Source organism: Vigna angularis, chromosome 4, assembly GCF_016808095.1.
Source record: "Vigna angularis cultivar LongXiaoDou No.4 chromosome 4, ASM1680809v1, whole genome shotgun sequence".
NCBI classification, from domain to species: Eukaryota; Viridiplantae; Streptophyta; class Magnoliopsida; order Fabales; family Fabaceae; genus Vigna; species Vigna angularis.
In genome coordinates this window covers 13603455-13625721 of record NC_068973.1, presented here as the reverse complement: position 1 = coordinate 13625721, position 22267 = coordinate 13603455, and the positions used below count along the sequence as shown (strand labels likewise).

General features: G+C 36.9%; 1 protein-coding gene across 2 annotated transcripts in view; it reads left to right on the top strand.

Moving 5' to 3' along the window:
• LOC108331382 (callose synthase 10) overlaps positions 1 to 22267 on the top strand; it is a 66538-nt gene that overhangs the window by 9665 nt on the left and 34606 nt on the right. For both annotated transcript variants that reach the window (XM_017566029.2, XM_052876912.1), the window contains exons 7-20: positions 2100 to 2189; positions 7215 to 7312; positions 7398 to 7515; positions 11142 to 11270; positions 11825 to 11901; positions 11973 to 12060; positions 12164 to 12256; positions 12589 to 12691; positions 12776 to 12899; positions 14314 to 14503; positions 14602 to 14654; positions 15145 to 15205; positions 16143 to 16224; positions 16720 to 16769. In XM_017566029.2, the coding sequence (XP_017421518.1) occupies positions 2100 to 2189; positions 7215 to 7312; positions 7398 to 7515; positions 11142 to 11270; positions 11825 to 11901; positions 11973 to 12060; positions 12164 to 12256; positions 12589 to 12691; positions 12776 to 12899; positions 14314 to 14503; positions 14602 to 14654; positions 15145 to 15205; positions 16143 to 16224; positions 16720 to 16769 (1356 nt within the window). The remainder of the gene's footprint in view (positions 1 to 2099; positions 2190 to 7214; positions 7313 to 7397; positions 7516 to 11141; positions 11271 to 11824; positions 11902 to 11972; positions 12061 to 12163; positions 12257 to 12588; positions 12692 to 12775; positions 12900 to 14313; positions 14504 to 14601; positions 14655 to 15144; positions 15206 to 16142; positions 16225 to 16719; positions 16770 to 22267) is intronic.

Genomic DNA, 22267 nt, shown 5'->3' with positions numbered 1-22267 from the left:
TAGGGGAACCCAAAACTTGATCACGAACATGAGAATATTTATCAACAAGCCTCGTGTAAAGCTATTACCTTGAAGAACTTTGACCGTTGCTCTATTTTTTCGACAGGAGGTAATAACTCATTAAATTCATGAAAAAAAGTATGATTCTTACCTAAATAATCAACCATAAGGTCCTGATTTCGAGAAGCAACACCATTGAAAAGATTGTGACAAACATCATAAAGACATTGAGTATCGTTGGTGTACAATAATTTGTCTTGTTCCCAGAGTTCAGAAGATGTGCCGTAGGCAAGAAATTTTTGTTTTAAAGAAGATTGAATGGTATTCTTGTGAACCATACATTACATTACTGAGCATCAATTCTTTTCCAATGGGAAAAAGTCATCTTGAATAAGATGATCAAGATACCCTTGACTCTCAAGCCAAAGTTTAATGGCTAACGCCCTAGTCACATAATTGGTGCCATTTAGCTTATCAATGGGTAAGTGCAAATTGATATAGTAAAGACTGACGGGTTAAACACACTGGTGGCAGAAGAGACATCGAATGAGGAAAAGGTAGCAAAAGACTCTATGGAGGAGAGAAAACCCATAAAACACCAAAGAGGTTTGATCAGATCAGCGAAACTAGTCCCGAAAAGATGATGAAGAGGTGATCTCAGAGCAAGTGATGTTTAAGGGAGAGGGGTCTCGACATGCAGTGCCGATTACGTGCGTGAGGGAGAGTGGCTACTTCGATGGTGGTCATTCTTGTGGCATGGTGGTCGTATGACTGAGATGATCAAAACCGTGCAGTTGTCGGTTTGAATAACTCTGGCGACGGTGATGGCAGCGATGGTGGTGGTAGTGATTGTAGTGGAAGATGTGACGGAAAAAATTGCCAACAAATCCTAAGCTCTAGATATCATGTTGAATATAGTGAAAAACTAGGTATAAGGTTAATCTTCCTTGTGTAGAAAATACACATATGGTAATGTATTTTTAATCAAGAGAATGTGGGCTAAAGCCCAAATACTAATGAATATATAAAACTAACATACCTAACATAGGGTCATGTTTCCCTAATTAACATAAAATGCAATATATCTAACACAAGGCTTGACATCTCTTTTGTTGTTTAAGTAGTTAATGAATTTGTGCAGGCTCATCTTGTTGATCACGGGAGTGCAGTGATTGACATTCTCATATGTATAATAAGGGCATTAGGAGCAGGATTGTTGTATGAAGATAAAGGCGATACCCAAATATTTGTTTACTGTGATCCTAATTGTGCAGGATCATTTGTAAACTGGTACTGTGCTACTGGATATTGTATATTCATTGGTGGGAATATGATCACTTAAAAGAGCAAGAAGCAGTGTGTAGTGGCCAGGTTTAGGTAGAAGCAGCATAGAAGGCAATGGCCTCGGCCACATGCGAGTTAAAAGTTGAAGTGCTGTATGTTTCAGCAATTGAACTGTATGGCAATATCCAAACAGCTCTTTACATTGCCTCTAATCCATTACTTTGTGAGAGAACTAAACATATAGAGATTGATTATCCTTTTGAATTTGAGAAGGTGGTGTTCAAGGAAATCATATTACTGAATTTGCCAGCTGCCAGCTCAATTGATCAAATTGCATACATCATGACAAAGTGTTTAAAGAGGGCCTCCGTTTAAGTTATAGTGCCCGATATTAGTGTGTATAGCCTATATGCTCCGGCTTGAAGGAAACTTTAGAAACTGATTTTGGTGTATCTCCCAAACCTAAATGGATCAATTGAGATCTGCTGAGTGAATTTGTACGCTGAAGAAATTTATTCAAGTTTCTGAATCTGAATTCATGTGTTAACGGGGGAAAATCCTGTTCTCAGCTGCACTATGATCAATTCAAGACACAAGATAGATTTTTTCTATATAAATTGTGATCTGCTGAGTGAATTTATACACAAGAAATTATTCCGGTATCTAATGTCAATTTTTAGAATTAATAGGGGAAAACGGTCACTCAGGTTATGATTAAGCTACTTCTTTTATTACTAGTTTTCTCTGACTAGATGTTTTGCTTTCCTGCAAGTGTTAAATGGTCTTGGTTATAAACTTTGTTTTTGCACATGCAGAAAGACAATGTAAGGAACCAGCGTGAAAATGTTATCTTGATGATAGCAAATAAGCAGTCTAGACTTGGAATACCTGCCGAAACTGATCCAGTGAGTTCTTTTATGAATCCATTTTGGTGTAGTTTTACTATCCGGAGTATTATTTAATTTTCAGTTTATAGACATTCTATTTTTATTTTATTATCTGTCTTAAAAGAAACATAATTGTTTGTAATCAGACTTTCAGTGACGGATGGAAAAAACTTTAGCTTGAAGTTGGTTGGTATTGACAAATAGAAGCAAACTAGTTCTTACTTGCTATGGTCTGGCAGTGATATAGTAACACTTTTTGAAATTTAGAATTTTGTTCTTTGCTGTTGATCTCAAGGTGTAGTTCAATTGTTTACTATGCCTCAAACGAGAATATAAACTTTTTCTTTAGTCCTAGAAACTTGATCTTTGCTCACTGAAACAATGATAGCTTTTGTTCCTCAACATTATAATAAGTGATTCCAACGCCGTTAGTTAGCTACCATCCAAGGTACAACTTTTGTACCCACTTTTTATAATTCAGTACGAAAAACATGGTTAAATGAGGTTGTAGTCTCTTAAGAGAAATAATCTCTCTAGTGCGCTTTCCACACCTATGTAGAAGGATCTCTCATGTAATTTCTGATTAAGTGCATCTCCCATACTCTCGTGGGCAGAGCTGCATCCCTGTGGGCGGACCTTTTGAGTGTCTCCCACACACGTGTGGTGCAAGTTAAATTTATAATTATGCGTTTTTAACTTTATTCTAATATAATTCTCACATGTATCTCTATGATAAATTCAAACCGCCAAATACTAATTGCTTCAAATAGTTCTAAGGCAGCAACAATCTACATGAATAAATAATTTTGGATGTCCTTTATTAATTAGTGTCAATATTTTGGATGTTCTCAAGGGGTGTAACTTAATTGGTTGAACATAAATTGAATCAAATAAATCTTACGAATTTTTATTATGATATGTAACGATAACCCACATGAAATATTAAACTTATATGAACGAATACTACAGTTGAACTCCAAAGCCCTAAAGAACATAATTTACAACAAAATAGTGATCACAATTTAGATCAATTTAAGTCTTAAGGGAAAAGGAATCATAACCGGTCAATCATACACAACAAAATCTTATTAAGGCATAGAGGATGTTTCTCTGCCCAAAATTCTTTTAAGCATCCGTATATTAGACATTGATCACTTCCTCTCTTACATTGGATGATGCTGTTAGAATATGTATTAAATATATCTGTTAGAATATTTATTTAATGTAGGTGGCTAGCAGTTGTACCTATGCACTGTTAGCATTAATTACCTAGATATTCTTGATGTAATTTTCTTCTATAAATAATAAAGATCATATGGGAGATAATCAATCTCTTAAGTTCTTTTCATATTTTCAGTCTCAAGTTGGTATCAAAGCAGGTCGATCCTTCTTTGTAGCGACTGTCAGCAGTTGGCAATCACATTAGTCTTACATAGTTTGCCAGTCATTGCTGGCTGGCAGCCATGTCTACTGTCCATCGACCATCGTCATTGGCTGTCAGAAACCTTATTATCACTGAAACAACTCCTTGCCCTTGTTATTGTATTTTCATCTTTGATTGAGAGGCTCCTCTCTCCTCTCTCTCTCTCATACTCTTCCTCCTCTACTATTTTCCATCTTTTGTAGTTGGCACTGGCTTGGGAGTGTAGATTGTAGCTTGTAATTCTGATTGTTGGTGAATTCTTTTTTAAATATTTCTTCCTTTTCTCAAAGTGGATACAAATGTCGTCTATGTTCTTTTTGATAGAGAATTGACCACACTCAAGATAAAGGCTTATCCTGGCATGGTTTTCCTAGCAAGACAACGAACATCTCCAAATCTAATAAGGTTGAACCACATTTTTCTTATGAAGAATATCAATATCTCAGTTTGAAGTCCAAGAACCAAGCACGATCTTTCACTAGTTTGTGAATAGCTTGCATATCTCAAAACTTGGAATGTCAAAGTTCTTGAATAATTGACTCAGGTGATTCCGATTACATTTATGATAATGCTTCCTTATTTTCTTTCATTTCTCATCCTAAAATTCCTAATGTTATTACTTTAGCCTATGGATCTAGTTACTTCTGAAGGAGTTGGTCAAATCTCCCTTTTTTTTTGTCTTTGAACCTAAAACATGTTCTTTTTGTTCCTAATTGTCCTTTTAACCCAAGTTCTGTTAGTCAATTAACTAAATCCTTAAATTGTTCTATAACCTTTGATGCAAATTCTCTTGTTATTCAAGACCGCAATACAGGTCAATTGATTGGTGAGGGAAATGAATCTAGGGGACTTTACTATCTAGGCACTAGATCGTCAATTTCTTGTTTAGCATCCCCATCTCCTAGGCTTCTACATGGTAGTTTGGCTCATCTATATTTATCAAAATTAAAAAGGATGATTCCCAATTTTGCAAACTCCAAGTCTTAGAATGAGTCATGTCGATTAGGGAAACATTTTTTTTTTCTAGAAAGAGATGAATTGCGGTGCAACTCTGTCTTGTCTATATTTCATTATGATATTTGGGGTCGGAGTCAAGTTTCATTGTTTGGGTTTCATTATTTTGTTACTTTTTGTTGAAATAATTAGAAAATCCATGTAATCATTAAGTTTAAGGTAGGAAGTTGAGTGTTAGATAACCTCTGCACCTAGTTCTTTGTCCAAGTAGCTTAGGACAATGCTTTTAATGTTCAGTCTTTCTATTGTATAAATCTTCTTCTAATATAAATAAAGAACTATAAGAGGGGTTCTTTATGCCGTTTAGAATATATTTTTCTCCATTTTAATCTTAAGTTGGTATCGGAGTGGGTCGATCACGCTCTGGTTTCTGTCTTGTCTTATCCACCAGTGTTAGTTATTGGTTTCTACATCTGTTCGGCGCCGTTTGATACTGTCTACGATTGTCCAGCCCCTATCTACAACTGTCCACTACCGTTTTTAGCTGTTCAACACTATCAACCACTGTTCTCTACCATTTCGTTGTAGTCCGCGGTTGTTCGCTACTGTTCGTCGTTGCAGTTTCGCCCAGTGACCACCAAATTTGGATAGCCTCTCCAAGCGACAACCGACCTCGTTGGTGCCGAGGGCTAGTTCTCCGCCATGCATCACCACACACACTGTCTTTGTTTGCTGCGCGTCACCTCCAAAGCTGTTGCCGAACCTTCCTTTCTCTGTTTTTACCCTCAAAACTTCATTTCAGTGAAGTTCAGAAGCTACCCTTGAAGAAAACCCCTAGGGTTTTCAGTTTCCTTATTGTTGTTGCTTCCCTTCATTGTTATTTTTATCAGAAATGGCAACTGGAGGTGCTATTTCATTCTTTTGAAGACCTTCAATTACTTTCAAGAAGCTAAATGGGACAAATTATCTATCTTGGTATGCTGTCGTTGAAATGTGGTTTCTTGGCCAAGAACATCATGACTACCTTGAGCAAGATGGAATCCACGTGTCTGCTAAAAAAGAGGGACTTGATTGTCTTGTATACAAGCCATGATTGTTGAAATGTAGTTCCTTGAACAAAATTATATATGGGAGTTGGTTCTTCTTCCACTTGGAAAGAAGACAATTGGTTGTTGTTGGGCCTATTCGATAAAAAAATGGACCTAATTGTGAAGTTGATCACCTTAAAGCTTGATTGCTCTCAAAAGGATATATTTGTATCTGTGTGCTTGACTATCTTGATACTTTCTCCCAGGTGGCAAAATGAATACTATCAGACTTTTCCTTGCCATGTCAACCTTTCATCATTGACCTCTTCATCAATTAGGTATTAAGAATGCTTTTCTACCTGGCGATCTTGAAGAAGTCCACATGAAGTAACCATCTTGTTTCGTTTCTTAGGGGGGAGTTTGGTTTGGTTTGCAAATTCCGTTGCTCTCTATGGTCTCAAGCAATCTCCATGTGCTTGGTTTGGGAAATTAAACCACAATGTCCAAACATTTGGGTAGAAATGCAATGAGGCAAGTCATTTTGTTTCTATTGTCACACCTCCCTTGGAAAATGTGTCTACTTAATGTTGTATGTTGGCAATATATTATTTATGGGAATGATGGTGCTAGATATCTTAGTTGAAGGAACACTTATGTAATCATATTTAGACCAAGGATTTTGGAAGTCTAAAATATTTCTTGGCTAGAAGTCACTCAAGCAAAGAAAGGAGTTGTAATTTGTGAAAGGAAATATGCTTTTGACATCCTAAAAGAGACGAACATGATTGATTCTAAACCAATGGATTGTCCTATGGATAGAAATAAGAAATCAATGATAGTACAAGGAGAAGCTTTCTTTGACTTGGAAAGATATATAAGGCTGGTTGGGAAACTTGTTTATCTTACCATTACTAGATCAAATTTGTCTTTTATAGGAGTTATGATTCAACTCATGCAAAATTTTTCTATTAATCATTGGCGACTTTCATTCCACAATACTTGGCGACACTTTAGTCAACTCACTTGTTGGTCAAAACCCTTCACTATATAGAACCTTGCTAGAATTTGATATCATGTTTAAAATTAAATTTTAAGTTTAACTCAATATTACGAAGGCTTGCACTCATTATTGTTTCACCCTAATTCTCTAAGTGGGATGTCCAACAAAAAGCAAAAGCTAAATAACATCTAGTTGGTGGGCCTTAGCTCTTGAAGGCGTCAGGGTCAAGTTTTTTCCAAATTCACTTCAGAACTTAACTCTTATATACTCTTCTTTCTATCTTTTCTTTATTATTCTAATCCTTACTGATCATGCGTGGAGACATCCTGGTCCATTATTCATTGTTTCTTCATTATGACTTATGATGGGTTTGTACCTTATGCTTGAATATTATAATAGCACTTTCAATATCTTTTTGATAAACTCTTACAAGTTTGTATCTTGAGTCTACTGGTCATGATTATTGAAGCTTTATAAGGTTGCTTAAATTCTTGAGTTTGACATTAAAATGTAAATCTTGCGTAATAGGTGTTTAACAACTTCTACATTGTAGGTATACTGAGTATGGTCCTTTGGTAAATGTACAATAAATTGCTTTGTGACATTCCGTTCTTTATGTTGAATTTTGTAATGTGCAGAAAATAGATGAGAAAACAATCAATGAAGTATTCTTGAAGGTGCTAGATAACTATATCAGGTGGTGCAGATACTTGAGAATTCGTCTTGCTTGGAATAGGTTATTACTTCAACTTACTCATTCTTTGAATGACTTTCCTCTTTCATATTTTATTTGATTGCATTCCATTTAATGCTTCGTGCAGTTTAGAGGCTATTAACCGGGATAGGAAGCTTTCTTTGGTTTCCTTGTATTTTCTTATTTGGGGTGAAGCTGCAAATGTCCGTTTTCTTCCTGAGTGTATTTGCTATATATTCCACAATGTAAGTCTTTCATTGTGCTCTTTATATTATAGGTCATCTCTCCATTAGCATTGTTAGTGTATTTTCACTAATAGAAAGGGCATATTTTTTGTTAGTTTCTTTGTGAAGTTCATTGAAATAAGCTATAAAAAAGCTTATAAAATTGTCACAAGGTCCTTTTTTAGCTCTCGTTAGCTGTTACCGACACCTCTTTAGAATAGATCATGTTAAGTAAGCTACTTATACTTTTAAGAACTTATTATAAAAAGTGTTTGGCCCAACCTTTTCTCAAGGAGAAAAGAAGTGCTGGGCCATACATACCCTAGCAACACAGTCACTTCCCTGTCACTAGTGTTTTATGAATAAATTGTGGTCTTCTTGACTTTGTTGGTACCCTTAGGTGGTTGTACCCTTTGTGAATCTTCTATACCATGCTTGGGGTAGCCAATATGTTTCCTTTTATAGCCTACAAACAGAATTTGCAGCAATACTTTCCATATCTCAGTGGAACCTCCTTATAAATCTCCTTAATCTTTCGATGTAAGAAAACACTCTTAACATAAAACTGCTGTTATTCCCGGCCATAGTTGACAGGAAGAGACATTATTTCCCTGACTGTATTTAACTTGAAAGAATTATGAATGAAATAAGATTTTTATTCAAAATTGATTGCTTTGAAACAATACATCTGGATATAGAGAACTCTAACCTTAAAGTAATAATTACAAAGAGATCTCTAGAAGCTTCTAACAACTTCTATTAGCTTTTTGTAATACCTTTAATATTCTACTAACTTCTAGTGATGCTTTTAATATCCTACTTACAACAATTTATCTTTGCAAAAAGGGCTAAGGTTTCTATGTAATCAACATGTGATTCCTTTTCTAGCCTACAAACAAAATTGACAGAAACACTTTTACCATATCTTAGTGGGACCTCCTTGTAAATTTTCTCCTAATCTTCCAATGTAAGAAAACAATCTTCACATAAAATTGTTGTTATTCACAACCATAGTTGACAAGAAAAGAGATTATGTCCCTGACTGTATTTATCTTCACAACACAGGCTAAGGTTTCTATGTAATCACTTTTGAAGGTATGCTTGATTATTTTTGCTACTAACCTTGCTTTGTGTGTTTTCATTGCCTCACTAGCCTTATATTACATAGAAAGCCAGCCTTATAATGTAAGGTTGGTACCTACTTACATACTATAATTTGATTATATCTTTATTTGATGTGGGATTTTTGACACACCCTTTCATGTCCAATGACATTGCACTATATGCTTTTGGATAAATCTATGAATGAATATTTATCATTCCCAACTTGCATGTGAGATCATGAAGTCACTCAGTGGGAAGACCTTTTGTAAACAAATTTTGCCAGCTAAAGCCCAGATGGGACGTAGGAAGTAATGATATGGCCGCTATCTAGTTTCTCTTTGTTAAAATTTTGATCTGTCTCTTTGTGTTTGGTCCTTTCATGCTGAACTAGATTGTGAACAATGCTGATAGCTACTTATTATCACAATACATGATAGTAGGTTCTTCACATGCCACTTTAAGATCATTTAGAATAACCTTTAGTCATAGCAATTGTTGAAAGTCCCACATCGACTAGAGATAAGGCCAATTTAGAGTATATAAGTGGGTGCAAATCTCACCTTACAAGTCGGTTTTGTGAGGTTGAGTTAGGCTTAAAGTTCACTTTTTAACATGGTATCAGAGCTAGGTTAGAGCCTATCCTAACGATATTTGTTGTTTGTTGGACATATTGTTCCACCTGCTATCGGACCACCCATTAATGTCCAGCCTTACGCTTGAGATGTATATACCTCGGCGTGATAGGGTGTGTTGCAAGTCCCACATCGACTAGAGATAAGGTCAATTTAAAGTATATAACTGGGTGTAAACCTCACCTTACAAGCCGGTTTTGTGGGGTTGAGCTAGGCTTAAAGTCCACTTCTTAAAAACAATTAACACACACCTTGTGCTATAATAATGTGACTTTGAGCATAACTCAACTTTACAAAATAGACTTGTACAGTTAGAGTTGTCTTCAGTGTTGTTGAAAGGCAATTATGGTGGCATAATGGCAGAAATTAGAGTTGGATTTCCAGCTTGCTACCATGACATGGCAGTGGCTATTTGGGTTCTCATTGCGGCCGCTTTTTGCATCACGAAAATGTAGGAGGCAGATGTGCGGCGGCACATGTGTGAAGATTCTACAGGAGCATGAGAGAAACCCTGGTGTGCACCGACGCATGAGATAAACCCTAAAGTGCAACAACCCATGAGAGAAATCTATTGGGCTATTGCTTCATACACCCCATTAATTTCTACCTAGACCCCACAAATTTTGGAATTTCAACTCTTTTCTCTTGATCTTTTGTTGGGTTATCAACTTAAATTATCATATTCTTAAAAGTTTGATCATACCCGACCCAGTAAAAACATTACAAGTTAACCTAATATCTATCTACATTACAACAACATTTTTATTCACTGCTGGCACTTGCCACTGCTGGCACTATTGTTTGCCACCTTGGCCATCAATGACACACACATCCGCTTGCCACTGTCGCTCGCCACCACTGGCCATCCTGCTCTAGCTGCCACTAAGACTATTACCATTAAATTTTTGTTTTTTTTTAATTATCTATATGCATATATCATATTGCTTTTGAGTGCAATGTTTCCACCATAACCCGTTATAGTTTTTTGTTATAATTTCATAAGTGAATTTTGGGTCTTGATATTTTATGATATTTGATATCGATAACACTAGTTGTCTTCATTGTTGTAAATTAAACATGTATTGTTGGAAGTTTCACATCGACTAGAGATAAAATTAATTTAAAGTATATATGTGGGTGCAAAACTCATCTAACAAGTCGATTTTGTGGGGTTGAGTTAGACTTAAAGTCCACTTCTTAACATGGTATTAGAGCCATGACTTAGAGCCTATCCTAGAGAGATTTTTGTTTGTTGGGCATATCATTCCACCTATTATTGGGCTGTTATCGAATCACCCATTAATGTCTAGTCCCACGCATAAGATGTATATACCTCGATGTGAGGAGAATATGTTGGAAGTCCCACAATGATTAAAGATAAGGTCAATTTAGAGTATATATATAGGTGCAAACCTCATCTTACAAACCGATTTTGTGGGGTTTAGACTTAAAGTCCACTTAACATGCATGAAAAAATTTCTTCGTTTTGTATTTAGCGGTAGTGTCTAACTTATACAAATTTAAGCTACTAATAGGTAAGTGTTACTTGTACCCTCTTGAAAAAGAAGGGTTGTTATTTCAAACCTCCTTATTTTTGAAACATTTTATTAAAATCCTTAAATAAATTGACACTGTGTTCTACCTGTTAAAATTAAATTGTCTATTTTGAATTGAAAGGGTTAGACACAAGAAGATTGTTTGTGTCTAGTTCTTATCTTCCTTTTATGGAAGTATTCCTGATCAGTGATCACTTTTTTTCTGATGAATATGTGTTGTGTTGCTCTGTGCTTTGATTTTACTGAGGTTATTCGCATTTTCATAATATTAAATATTTTAGGTAGATGAAGTTTAGTTATAAACATTTCAAATCACTTTTAATGCTAAATTTTTTATCCATGATTTGTTATATAGATGGCCAAAGAGTTGGATGCTATTTTGGATCATCCAGAAGCTGCACCTGCACTCAGCTGCGTAACTGATGACGGTTCTGCAAAATTCCTTGAGAAAATAATTTGTCCCATATATAACACGCTAGCTGCAGTGAGTTGCTTTATTCACTCTCTTATTATAATGCAATTTCATGTTCCAAATCTTATTATGCATTACTGTTCAAATTTTGTTTTTCATTTATTTGTTGGTTTTGCTTTGCTACAAGACTTCAAATTGAGATGTTCTTTGTATTCTTTATTAGAGAAATGTGGGCAACCTTATTAGGTTGGAAGTTGTATGCTTCTTGTTACGGACCATTATTATAATGATAAAAAGAGGTGCAAAAATATGATGGTACTGGAAAATTGTATGTTATTTGCAATTGGAAATTACAAAAGGTGGAAACCTACAATTGCCTAGAGTGTAGCTCCTCTATCGGGAAATCAGATCATAACCCTCTCACCCTCTTTCCCTTCTCTTTCATGAGACTAAATAATAAAAATATTCTCCTCCGGCTAACAATTTCCGCACTACTCATGCCAACTCTATTTTTGTAACAACCTTCCCTATCACTGGTGTAAAATCCGTAGGAATTGTTATGGATTTTTTTATTTCTTTTTATGTATTCCATCACTGGCATTGAGTCCCCCTAAAATCTTATGCAGGAAGCTAGTAGAAACAACAATGGGAAAGCTGCACATTCAGCATGGAGGAATTATGATGACTTCAATGAATACTTTTGGTTAGCCACTTTGATACCGCATAATGTTTTTCCTTTTAGGTGGACTTATTCTAATTTGCAATAATATGTAGGTCGCCTGCTTGTTTTGAATTAAATTGGCCAATGAGACCGGATTCTCCGTTCTTGCGGAAACCTACACCTTCAAAAAGGTCAAAAAGGGTCAGTTATAACTTCTTTTCAACTGTTATTTTTATTGATTTTTCTTCATAATTATGATGTTTATATTATTTCTTTTCTTGTATGCTCAATGTTTTGTTTCCAGACTGGTAAAAGCAGTTTTGTTGAGCATAGGACATTTCTTCACCTGTATCGAAGCTTCCATCGACTTTGGATCTTCTTGGCACTAATGTTTCAGGTTCCTTTCTTGTCATCCATAGTTTACTCTGAAGTTTGAACTCTGATTATGGATTTAGGAAGCACCATCACCTTTTTGGATGTTTTTAACACTTTTAGGACACAACACTTGACAGACTTTTGACACATGCCCACCACCTCAACCATGTTGCAATTTTTTTCTTTTGTCTTTTTTTACTTGGACGTTTTGACGCATTTTGCTCATCTCACGACATGGCTGGAACATGACTTAATAGACCAAGTCAACAGCTATTATTGAACAAAGACTGCTATGAGTATTGCTTATCACAAAACAGATTTAGTTGGGTTGTGTCTAATTCCTGTTTTATGCAGGCTTTGACTATCATTGCTTTCAATCATGGACATATCAATTTGGATACTTTTAAAACAATACTTAGCATTGGGCCATCATTTGCTATCATGAATTTTGCCAAAAGTAAGATGTTTCTGTTTCTGCAGTTATTACTTTTTAAAATGGCTAGTGTTTCTTAAAATATTATTGTTATGTTATGATGAATAGGTTTCTTAGATGTGTTACTTACATTTGGGGCATACACGACTGCAAGGGGGATGGCTGTTTCAAGACTAGTGATAAGGTTTTTTTGGGGTGGCTTGACTTCTGTTGCTGTAACATATCTTTACCTGTGAGTTTATAATTCTCCCTTTACCATTTTGTCATGTAATTAACAGAGTTATCTTGTGGGAATGAACAGGTTGAGCTGTCCAGCATTGTTTATGAGGCAGTTATTGCATGAATGTGTTGATGCTGATATTTACAGAATTAATATACTTGGTCATACGCGTTTTTAGTGAAAAACTACAGCCAAGATATAATATAAATGCGAACGAAGCAGACTACTTCAATTGTTAAGACTAAAAACTTGTTTACATGCATGAGTGTGCTAAATAATACTCAACAGCAGAATTCATATATGCACAGACACACACACAACACAATTTGAATGTACAAAACTTGGAATGGAACAAATAAGCTAATGTGGTCCTCTCAATGCCTTTGTCAAGATGTCTGTTAGTTGATTATTTGAGCTGATGGATTCAATCATGAAAAATACTGGATTAGTACTACTTGAAATACTTGATTAGAGGCTATGAATGACAACTTGGTTGTCATAATACTTGAATAAATGAGATGAAGCAAAACGATTTATATTTTCCTTAGACTGTTACACTTCTACTGATGTATTTATAGAATACAAAGAAAGGGCAAGACACTTGCCTAAAACCCTGACCTTAAAGTTGGGTTCTCATACATAAAAAATAATGAATGAAAAACAGTTGAAAATAAGAATGATTTTATTATTCTCAATCATATCAATTACATTCTCCTTTGCTCTATTTGTAACAATTTAATCTTCTAAAATAGGAAAATAGGGAAACAAAATAATCTAGAAGATTACACATGTATTTTCTCTAATTAGGAAGATTTTATAGATATTTTCTTTAATTAAGAAGATATTTCCTTTAATTACAACAAAAACATTACATTTCAACACTTTCCCTCAAGCTGAAGTATATAGATCATATGTACTAAGTTTAGAACATATAAATTGAATTCTTGGTCCCTTTAGACATTTAGTCAGAATGTTTGCAAGTTGTTCATTAGAGCTGACAATCTAATTAATAAGTGCCAACCTAATGCAACTGTAATGGCCGAGTTAGACACACATTGGAATTATTACAGAATAAAGGGAGATTCAGTCTCTGGATGCAGGTAATGCATGACAGATACAATCATGCTCTAATATTGGGGTATTTATCTATTTTTTCAGTTGATTGAAATACAACTTTAGATAATTAACTATTGGCTTCAAAACATTTTAACTTCGGGTACTGAAATTGCATGATGTAACTGCATGAACCACCATACCCTGATGTGGCTGCCTTACCAAATTTGCTCTCAGACTATCTGGAGCAATGAGGCTGTTTCCTGTCCTGCCTCCGTACCTAGGTGGCTATATAAACTGCAATTAACAAACCTGGTAATTTGGAGTACATCTCAGCTATGTTAATATTCGTCATAATTTTTCTTAATTGCAGGAAAGTTTTGCAAGAGAGAAATAGTCGTAACACTGATAATTCATTCTATTTCCGGATATACCTTCTTGTTCTTGGTGTTTATGCTGCAGTACGACTATGCTTTGCACTGTTGCTCAAATTTCCAGCTTGTCATGCACTTTCAGAAATGTCTGATCAGTCATTCTTTCAGTTTTTCAAATGGATTTATCAAGTGGGTTATTTTACTATTTACTTTTGAGTTATTTATTTTTGGGTTATTTCTGTTATGTTATGACTTGGTATTGACACCTTTTTGATGACATAATTCAGGAACGATATTATGTTGGACGTGGTCTTTATGAGGGAATAAGTGATTACTGCAGGTAGGTTTTCTTGCTGAAAATGAAATCTTGTGAAAAACAGTTACTAATAAGATGAGACACCTATTTAATTGTTTGTTTCTGGGTTTGTAACTTCAATGCATTGAGCCTTCAAAAAATCTTTCTAAAAGAACATGTGATCTACTGCTCTTGAAGCTTGTCAATTATGCATGTTGTTATTGTGACCATTAGCAGAGTGTTGATGACTTATATTGGTTGCTTTTAAATTTTTTTTTGCATTTTTTTTCATTTTGTGTATATCAGTAGTTCAGTTAGCTATTCCTTTCAGGCACTGTTTGCCACTAGCTGAGTTAGGGTTATTTAGAACTTAGCTGCTCTACCTCTTTATCTACAAGTACTGTGTAGAAGCTACATGTACAAGCTGAGATAATTTTACAGAATACGTGTTTCACCTTTTTTGTTGTCAGCAGTGCTGCTTCTGTGATATTGATTTTTCAATTGTAATTTCACTCATCTGTTTTAAGTGCCGCAGGTATGTGGCCTTTTGGTTGGTGGTACTTGCCTGCAAATTCACTTTTGCTTACTTTCTCCAGGCATGTCATATTTTCCTACTATTTTATAATTCAAATTTATTTCCTTTGTACGAATGTACAAATGAAAAATAAACATGACCTCATTTTATTCATAACTACAAGATAAAGATATGATAATTGCAATAAACTTATTTTGTTAGTGGACACATTTAATAACCTTTCTAGTAAAGAAATATTCTATTTTTTCACTATATAGTGAAAAAATACATTTATTTATTTATTTATAAAGATATTGATGTAATTTTGGTAATAAAATACCAATATTAGGAGCAGAGAAAACTGGAGAGGAAAATTAATTCATTTTTTTCTTTTCACTTCACTTGATTTTGACTTTCTTTATATTATTAAAAGAGTTTAAAAATTTAAAATAAATAAATTATAAAGTACAACTGACAAGAAGGTTAAACATGTTCAAAACATAACTTGGTGAAGTGTGTTATTATGAATGTTATTTAGTGAACCATTAAAATGATAATAAGTGTTTTTTTTTTTCTTAATTTAATTAATTTAACTTTATATAATTGATTTTTTATTATGTATTGTACTGCTTGATTATATTGTGAAAGTTAAATTTAATATTTTCTATAAATAAATACTTTTTTTTTCTGAATTTTAATTTTCTAATTTTTTAATTAAATACATTTTCCATTTATTGGATATGCTATTAATTCATTTTATAACTTGAGAAAATCTAATTTTCTACTTTTGTTTTATTTTATTTCCATGTACCGTGTAATTGAAAAGTAAAAAAAAAAGTGAAAACTGGGCAATGTGAAAGCAATGGCCGTATAATGAAATGCCCATTTTCATTTGATAGGGATAAAATCTCATGAATATAAGTATGTGAATAACATCTTATTTGTATAGTAAATTGTATGTGTAAAAAGTAAAAATGTCATTACTAATTGTCATGTATTTCTAATTCCTAATATTACAGATTAAACCTCTTGTTGAACCTACCAATATTATTGTTGATCTTCCGTCCTTGACTTACTCATGGCATGATTTCATCTCAAAGAGTAAGTATATTATGTTATTATTTGATTTTGGTTTAGTGGGTTAATTTTAATGTATTGGTCTTTTCTGTACAGCATTTTTTTATATTAAAGATCACTATGAACCTTGTCAGCCTAGTGTGTTATATATTTTTAAATGTATTTTTTGTCTAATAAACCTTTACAATTTAATTTGATTCTTTTAAATTATAGATTAATTGATTAAAAAATGAAATGGAAGGTTGGTGGAACTGAAATCTTTTAGGTGATAGAGCAAATTTCTACTATTATAGATGGTAACGTAACTGGAATATGAAGATATTTTTCTATGTATGGTCCTCTTCTGTCTAAAAGAACACATCATTCTTAATGTATGCTGAAGGTGTATTTCTCACTATTAAATAATCTTAGTGTCCTTGATCGTTAATTTTATCTCGGTTAATTTCTTTGCTCGTAATATAAGTGATATAATATACAGAAATATGTCTTTTTAACTGATTTGTGATTTTAAATTTGCAGACAATAACAATGCCTTCACTATTGTTAGCTTGTGGGCTCCTGTTGTGGCTGTGAGTTTTCTTTTTTCTTCATTTGTGTCAATATGAGCAAACTGGTACTTGATCATGCTATAATTGATTTTGAGATTGGTTTATGTTTGCATTAGACAAGATGTGTCCAATTTTTGGTCCTAATTATAATAAGTCTGTCTTTGAGATGTTTTAGTTGTTAATTGTCTTTTATACTTGTTGAAAGTCTCACATCGACTAGTGATAAGATCTATTTAGAATATATAAGTGAGTGTAACTCATTACAAGCCAATTTTATGGGATTGAGTTAGACTTGAAATTCACCTTTTCTAATTACATCGGAGTCTATACTAGCAGAATTTTTTGTTTGTTGGACATATTGTTCCATCTGTTTTCAGACCATTCATTAATGTCTAGTCCCACATGCGAGATGCATATTGACTAGTGACAAGACCAATTTAGAGTATATAAGTGGGTGTAAACCTCACTTTATAAGTCAATTTTGTGAGCTTGAGGTAGGTTTAAAGTCCACCTTTTCACAATACCAATAGTTTATTGTGAACCTAATTAATGAGGTGTCCACTAATTCCATATGCTCTTAGATGCATTTATTAGCCTATAAACAACATAAGTCATATCCACTGGTCTAAAGAAAATCACCTCTTTAATTATGTTAGTGTCATGAAATATTACCACAGCTAAAATAAATGAAAGATCTGGATTCCACAAGACATGCACAACCCAATTACAAAGCCAAATATAAACACTGAAATAAATGTTAGTATACTATAGTTATTTTGTATTGTACAGCCGTAGGTTCTATTGTAGTGTATCTCTTTTATTTTCTTCTCCAGCTGTGAAGTGTAAAATAGCTGTCAGTTACTGACATGTATAAATATGTAACTGAAACATGATTCAATGTGATGTTAATAAAATACGTTTAGTTCATTCTCTGTTTTTTCTGTTCACCTTGTTCATGAATAAACAACAGCTACTAACTAACATAACCATCTAAGAATTATAAAATAACAGTAAAATGACTGATTCTGAAACTGTAATGTAATTTTATATTGTACAGAATATTCAACACTTAGACAAGACTAATACCCCCTCAAACTCAAGGTGAGGGATGTGAAATAAAATCCTGAACTGTGTTGAGTCAAGAAACTGAGCCTGTAGGCTTGTTAAGCTTCAAGCTGGTAAGACAAGACTTGCTCTCGAACACAAAAATTCAATTTCCATATTTTTCGTTCTGGAGTAAAAGGCAAAACAAAGTGGAGAAGGAAATACACAATTTCTTTTCAAAAGAGTTTGAGTCCGTAATATTTCAGTAGAAGCTTGAGCCAGACTCCATGATAGAATCCTCCACAACGAACCTAATCAATACTCCAAACTCACACCAAAAACACCAGGTAATGAAGAAAGATCTCTTTTATTCATAAAAGAATATCTCTATACAATGAACAATAGAGGCCTAACCCTCTCCCCAGGACAGAACCTGTTTAACAAACAATTAACCAAAAGTCCCCCCTCCTACACTAACTCTCCTATTTATAATGGTTTCCCTCCTCACTTAACTGCTAAAGGCAGTTAAGTGCTAGACCGTTAGTTAGTTAATTGCATCAGTTGTGCCTCTTCCTTCTCTCGTACACTATCCACTTCCCCTTATTCCTTTTAGGTCTATCAATACCCTCCGCCTGAAATTCAACCTTGTCCCCAAGGTTGAAGTCAGGATATTGTTCTCTGATAGTTGCCTCATCCTCCCAAGTTGCCCCATCCGAACCTCCTTCCTGCCACTCAATCAGCAATTGTGGCACTGTCTTCTTTCCCTGTTGAGCTTGCCTTCTCCCCAAAACTCCCACTGGCCAGAAAGACGGCCCTTCTGCTTGCAATTCTCGCGGTAATTCCTTTTCTACCCTTCGCTCCCCTATAGCCTTTTTTAATTGGGATACGTGAAAAACGGGATGGATCCGCGCTGTATCTGGTAACTGCAACTTGTAAGCTACCTCCCCTACTCTCTGACTGATCTGGAACGGCCCAAAGTACCTCGTCGACAATTTTGGGTGCAGCGTAGTTGGCATTGAAGTCTGCCTATGGGGTCTTATCCTTAGATAAACCCAATCTCCCACTTCAAAATTCGCTGGTTTCCTTTTCTTGTTCGCTTGCCTTATCATCTGTTCTTGTGCCTTCTCCAAATGAAATTTCAACTGTCTCAAAGCCTCATCACGGGTCAAAAGCTCTTGACTCACTGCCTCAACTAAAGTTTCTCCTGGAATGTATCTATGCAACGAGGGAGGTTGCCTCCCATAGACTGTCTCAAATGGGGTGCACTTTATAGCTCCTTGATAGCTGGTATTATACCAATACTCAGCCCAAGGTAAGACCGCCATCCATCCTGCTGGTTGCTCCGAACAAAAACATCGGAGGTATCCTTCTAGCACCCTGTTCACGACTTCAGTTTGGCCGTCCGTTTCGGGATGGTAAGCCGTACTCATTTTCAGCTTCGTCCCCAATCCCTTAAAGAGTTCTTTCCAGAAAAGACTAAGAAACAAGGGGTCTCGGTCACTTACCATCGACTGAGGAATCCCATGTAACCGAACAATCTCCCGCGTGAAAACCTCAGCAACCGTTCGGGCTGTGTAAGGATGTTTTAAGGGCAGAAAATGGGCGTACTTACTCAAACGATCCACCACAACTAATATCGCATCATGCCCTCTGGATTTGGGTAGCCTTACAATGAAATCTAAGCTCAAATCTTCCCACACCGCGTTTGGAATCGGCAATGGCTGCAATAACCCCTGAGGAGAAGAAGACAGATATTTGTGTTGCTGACATACACTACATCGTGCTACGAACTCAGTCACGTCTTTCTTTATCCCCCTCCAAAATAGGGATTGAGCGATTCTCCGGTAGGTTCGATAAACTCCGGAATGGCCCCCTGCCTGCGTTACGTGAAATTCTGCTATTAATGTGGCAGTCCACGAAGATTTGGCTGACAACACCAGCCGGCCCTTGTAATGAAGCCTTTCATTCTCCAGAGAATACGCAGGATGGGTGTTCGGGTCTGCTTTGATTTCTTCCACCACTTTCTGCAAAATCGGATCTGCTGCCACTTCCCTGGTTACTTCTTCAAAATCTTGCCAGTACGGTCTAGCCACCACCCTGAGTTCCCCCTCCTCCGTGCCTTCCTCTTCTTTTTTTCTCGACAAAGCATCAGCTACCTATTTCAACGTACCCGCCTTATATACGATCTCAAAATCGTACCCCATCAGCTTTGCAATCCAATTTTGTTGGTTTTGGGTAGTGATGCGCTGTTCAAGCAAGTGTCTTAGACTTTTCTGATCGGTGTGAACCACAAATCGCTGACCCAGAAGATATGGCCTCCAGTGTTGAATGGCCATCACCAGCGCCATTAATTCCTTCTCGTAAATTGACTTACTTTAGCGTCCTCTCCGACAACGCCTTGCTGAAGTAGGCGATAGGTTTCTTATTCTGCATCAGCACCGCTCCGACTCCTCGACCAGATGCATCACATTCAATATGGAACGGCTGCCGAAAATCTGGCAAGGATAATACGGGCGCCGTCGTCATTGCTTCCTTCAGATTTTCCCATGCCTCCTCTGCCTTATCGTTCCAAACGAATCCCCCTTTTTTTAACAACTCCGTTAACGGTTTGGCGATCTTGCCGTAGTCTTTTACGAACTTCCGGTAATACCCCGTTAGCCCCAAGAACCCTCTCAGCCCCTTCAGAGTTTTCGGTCTCTCCCACTCCTTTACTGCCGATACCTTTTCCGCATCCATTTCGACCCCTTTTTGCGAAATCACATGGCCCAAGTACCTTACTTTAGTCTGCCCAAACTCACACTTCCCCTTATTTGCCACCCAGCCATCACGCTCCAGGACGGACAACACCGTCTTCACATGCTTCAGATGCTCCCCTCATGATCGGCTGTAAACTAAGATATCGTCGAAAAAGACGAGGACGAACCTTCTCAAAAAGGGTTGGAAGAGACTGTTCATCGAACTTTGAAAAGTCGCTGGCGCGTTAGTGAGTCCGAAGGGCATCACCACAAATTCGTAGTGCCCTTGATGCGTCCGGAATGCTGTCTTCTCTATATCCCCCTTGTCCATGCGAATTTGGTGATATCCCGCTCTCAAATCTATCTTTGAAAAGTAACACGCTCCTTTCAGCTCATCCAACAATTCTTCAATCACGGGAATCGGAAATTTGTCCGGTACGGTGGCCCGATTGAGCGCCCTGTAGTCGACGCAAAACCGCCAGCTCCCGTCCTTCTTCTTTACCAAAATGACTGGGCTCGAATACTGGCTGTGGCTCGGCCGGATCACCCCAGTTCGAAGCATTTCCGCAACTTGCCGTTCGATCTCACCCTTCATGACATGCGGATACCGATAAGGCCGGACGTTCACTGGGTCCATTCCCTCCTTCAGCTTTATCTGGTGCACCCTCTCTCTTTCAGGTGGAAGACTAGTGGCCTCTGCGAACACCTTGTGATACCGGCCCAATAATTCTCCCAGTTCCTCCCTCTGTCCTTCAAAAAGGTCCTTACCATTCTGATTCACGTTCTGGACCTCCAGCAAGCCCAACTCCCAAATCAGTAAGCAGACTTCCACGTCATCTACTTTTGATAAAGTTTTGGGTCCCACAATCTTTCTTTCTAATGTGGGGTCACCTTTAATGGTGATCTCCTCTTCTTCCTGTCGGTAAATCATGCTTAAGGTTCCCCAGTCCACCGTCACCTTCCCCAATTTCCTCAACCAGTCTATCCCCAGAATTAACTCTACCCCTCCCAACTCGAACAAATAAAACCGTTCAACGATATCAGCTTCTCCGACCTTTACGGCCACCTGTTCACAACACCCCCTAATCTTCTTCCGTTGACCATCCCCCAAGCACACGAGATACGGCTGGGTATCCTCCACCTTCAACCCCAGCTCCTCCACTACTCTGCGACTAATGAAATTGTGGCTCGCGCCACTGTCGATCAGCACCAAGACCTCTCGCCGACCTATCTGCCCCCACAACTTCATCGTTTTGGGGGACGACAACCCCCTTGCTGACAAAGCCGACAGTTCCATTTGAGCGATGTTCACTTCTGTTTCCGTCTCGCCGCTGTCTTCCTCCTCCTCATCCACCACGATCAACATGCGAAGTCCCCGTTCCGGGCACCGATGACCCGGACCAAACGGCCCTCCGCAGCGGAAACATTTGCCCTCCTCTCTCCTTTTCAAGTACTCCGCATACGGTAGGTTTCGCGGGCCTCGATCTCTCCTGTCACCGGTGGTTCTGGCAACGCCTCCTCCTTGGGTCGTCTCCCTCTTAACCAACCCGACACTCTCGATGGTTCCCCCTCGATTCTGCGTTTCTCTCGGTGGGTCCACCCGCGCGACTGTTCCCGCCGACCGCCCCCACGAACTTAGATTTTTGTACCCCGATCCTCCTCCCGTCTTCAACGGCGCACAAAATTTTTCAACGTCCCTCGCGACCCGCATCGCAGTCATAAGGTCTGGCGGATCATGCG